The sequence below is a fragment of the Carassius gibelio genome, chromosome A16, assembly GCF_023724105.1.
Source record: "Carassius gibelio isolate Cgi1373 ecotype wild population from Czech Republic chromosome A16, carGib1.2-hapl.c, whole genome shotgun sequence".
Lineage (NCBI taxonomy): Eukaryota > Metazoa > Chordata > Actinopteri > Cypriniformes > Cyprinidae > Carassius > Carassius gibelio.
Window position 1 is genome coordinate 6,673,812 of NC_068386.1, and position 3,898 is coordinate 6,677,709.

General features: G+C 36.5%; 1 protein-coding gene across 1 annotated transcript; it reads right to left on the reverse strand.

Annotated features, from left to right (window-relative positions):
• Positions 1-522: 522 nt before the first annotated feature.
• LOC128031151 (beta-2 adrenergic receptor-like) lies at positions 523-3,339 on the reverse strand. The gene is made up of 2 exons (XM_052619389.1): positions 3,090-3,339; positions 523-2,549 (listed from the first exon to the last, which is right to left on the reverse strand). The coding sequence occupies exon 2, from the start codon at positions 2,432-2,434 to the stop codon at positions 1,373-1,375; it is 1,062 nt and encodes a 353-aa protein (XP_052475349.1). The 5' UTR covers positions 2,435-2,549; positions 3,090-3,339; the 3' UTR covers positions 523-1,372.
• Positions 3,340-3,898: the final 559 nt, after the last annotated feature.

Below are 3,898 nucleotides of genomic sequence, written 5' to 3' on the forward strand. Positions count from 1 at the left end.
GATAAAAGGTTTTGAAGGGGTAAATTGTCCTCTTGAGCACTGAGATCAAGCGGTTTAATATGTTGCAAAGTTCTGATAAAATATGCGTAATATAGTTGGAGAAATTCTCAACCCCACAAAAAATAAATAAATAAAAAATTCACCAACTTCACCCTCGTTGTTCCAAGCATGTATGACTTACTTTCTTCTCTGGAACATAATAGAAGATATTTTGAAAAATGTTCATTTGTTTTTGTTTTTTTCCCCTGCAATGGAAGTCCATGGGGAATTAAACTAGTTACATATCTTCTTGTTCCACAGAAGAAATAAAGTCATACATGATTGGAATGCAATGATTTTTGGGTGGATTATTCTTTTAATCCGTGCAGTATATTTAGGTAACAATGGATCAGATGTTTAGCAAATTTAAAAGATTTAAATGAACTTTCTCTGTCAAAGATATACTTAAAAATGTCATCAAATTCATAAAAACAGACATTTAATGAAGAATTCTTTATTGTATACAATACAAAACTGTGCAAAAGAATAATGGCCTGAATAAATAATCAACTCATAGTCACTGAACATCAGTCATGTCTTTGGTATATGTTGATAACCAAAATTATGCATATAATATGAATACACCGATAAGCAAATGCACTTGTCTTGACACAACCTTCTAGTTTTTTATGGAAATCACATAAGCCAATAAACAATTAACTCTATAATAATGTGTGCTTTAAAACTCCCAAGTGTTTATATTGATCATTTACATAAGTATCAGTACTTATCAAGTGCATTTATATACACACATTTTTTTAAAGCCACACAATATCTCAAAATATCAATTCTCCAACATTGAAAAAAGACGCCAAAACAAATCAATACTCTACTGAAGCATCAATGTAATATGTGAAAAGACCCCAAAGCAAATGTTTTGGGAATATCATGATCCTTTGGATATTCAATTACATGGTGAAATCTTGTGACATGAAATCTCTCATGCAAAGTTTAGAATCAATCAAAAAGGTGACCTGAGTATGACATGCCATTTAACAGGTATGAAGGCATTAAATAACACTGGCATCAATAGGCACCCTGTGGCCTAATGGTTGGAGATCTAAGCTGATAATAAAAACATTGTAGGTTTGATTACAAGGAATGATTCATGTCCTCAATGTATCTTGACCTCCAGTTCTTTCAGGGGGACTAGAAAGCTGGAAGGTTTAGCTAACAGCTGTGTTTCTGGTAGACCTTGAACCAGCAACAAACCAGTTATAAGCCATTTTAACCAGCTTGGTCCATCTAATTTACAGCTAGAAACCAGATACTACAGCTTATGTAATAAAAAAAGCACCATCTAAATCGGGCTGCTGCTCAGTAATATCATTCATTAGGTTTGCTTGTCTATTTCCTCATTGTCTTTCCCCCCATTTACAGTGTTTTCATACTCAGGCTTTTTAGGCGCAGTGTTCAACTGAGCGGATATGAGCAGCTGATACGCGCGACTTCTAAACTTCTGGTCTCTCACACCATATATAATAACATTACAGCAGCTGTTTGAAGTCAGAATCCAAAAGGCAAAAAACGCAAAATTGCACCATTCGTTTCCCAACACATTCCCAACTACAAACACGGCGATGGGAGTGAAAGAAGCGGTGAAAGCCAGCGTCAGAGTGCCGATCGTCTTGGCAGCCTTGATGTCGGAGAAGCTTGGTTTCGCTGAGCTTTGACTCTCGGTCTGTGCGAGATGTTTCCTTCTTTTTGAATGCTGGCGGATTGTGGTGAGGGATATGATATTGATGACAACAGTACCTCCGAGCAGTGTAAAGTCAAAGGCAGGGAAGAGTAAGAGAATGTTCCAAGCTTGCGATGGGAAGTCTGTGCTTCCAAGCGCGTAATTGCACATGCGGCTGCAAGGATTGTACTCCAGCGCGATTTCATCGCTGAAAACCAGTGGAGATATTGCCAGGAAAAAACTGCCTATCCAGGAAAAGACTATTAGTATGCTTGTTCTTTTTTTAGTTATGACTGATTCCTTATGCAGTGGCCTCAAAACGGCAATGCTCCTTTCAATAGTCAGGAGGAAAATTGTTGTAATGGAAACTAAAGTGCATCCCGCAAATACAGGTCCGATGAAATTGCACGGGTGGAAAAGTGTGGTTTGGGAATTGCGCGTAGTCCACTCTGGCACTGAATTGTAGATCATGAGAGATAATTCTGCGTAAACGGAGACGGGCACCACAAAAATGCCCACAGCCAGGTCTGCCACGGCCAGTGAGGCTTTTAAATAACCCTGTGGAGTGTGGAAGTGTTTCGTTCCAACGACCACTGCTAATGTCAAGAGGTTTCCGAAGAGTATAGCAAGTATCAGTGATACCATGAAGACCACCAGGAGTATCTTATTGGTCGTGGTACAGCAACACACACTGCAGTTTGCGAGCTCCTCTGGCATCGTTCAGCTGCGCGAAAAATTCCAGTCAGTAGCACAGTGGGATTTCTCCTTCTGGCTCGGAGGCAAGGCAGGGCAACCTGCGCATGGTGGTCTTTGCAGATTGAGAAATTCACTTCTGCCAATATCAATGACATAATGATGAACATAAAGTTTTGAATAATTATCACTTTTTCATGAAGAGGATGTCTAAAATTGTCTTTAATTTTTGTACCCAAAGTCCCAAAGACATCAGCCATGAAAAACTGACAGCAATTATAAACACTGGCATCAATACATATATATATATATATATATATATATATATATATATATATATATATATATATATATATATATATATATATATATATATATATATATATAGGCTAAAGCTATCCCAGCTGATTTTTAAAATACATTTCCATGCATATAATTTCAATGTTTGCCTCATAGTAGCCTATGTTTAGAATCTTACAGAAACCACGTTTTCAAAATGGAAAAGCCACCAATTTAGCGGAATGACTCAAAATACGCTCACAATATCACACTGATTGAAAGAAAACACAATAATCTTAGATTAAAATCCTAAAGGAAAACCATTTGAGACACAATTTACTACATATAGAAATGTGTATAGTGCATATAGCATAATGTGGTACAGCTGATGTTATCATACCTTGCTGGGTAAATCCTTATATCCAACTTTGGCGTCTTCCAGCACATCTGAGAAAATATTCTGAACGAGTCCGGAATATTATAGTCAAGTAACTAGTTGCACTAAATATGTGGAGAAATGGGGGAATGTCCTCTACAATCCCCTGTCTGTGACTGCTTTTACATTGCGTGTGCTCAAACAGCCTGGAGTGCAAGCGAGCACTTGCCAGTCTGACGGGCACTGATGCAGTCATCGGAATGCCCAATGGCTATTGTTTACTTTCCCTCAATTACTATGCAAGCACAGTCATTAGAGAAAATATAAAATGATGAGTAATCAGCCAGTAGCTCTATAAGAGCACCGCAACAAGCTCAAAGAGTAATTATCATTGACAGGGTATGCAAAGAATCTTTTCAATGCAACTATATATATATATATATATATATATATATATATATATATATATATATATATACACACACACACACACACACACACACACACACACACACACACACACACACACACACACACACACTGTGTGAGCACACTGGCAGTCACATGGGGGCAGCAGAGAGTTGCACTATCAACAGACTAATCTCACAATTTCTAACCAGAAAAAAGGAATAAAGCAAAATAGAGTAACATATTGCACATTTAATTAATAGGAATATAATATATATAATACTAAAATATATTAATGTATTCAAATATTATTCATCAATTATTTATATTGATATTGATATAAATAATATCAATTAATAATATAAATTTAAACAAACTTTTCGGATCAAACCAGAAATAACCTGCAACTTGACTTAGAACAATAA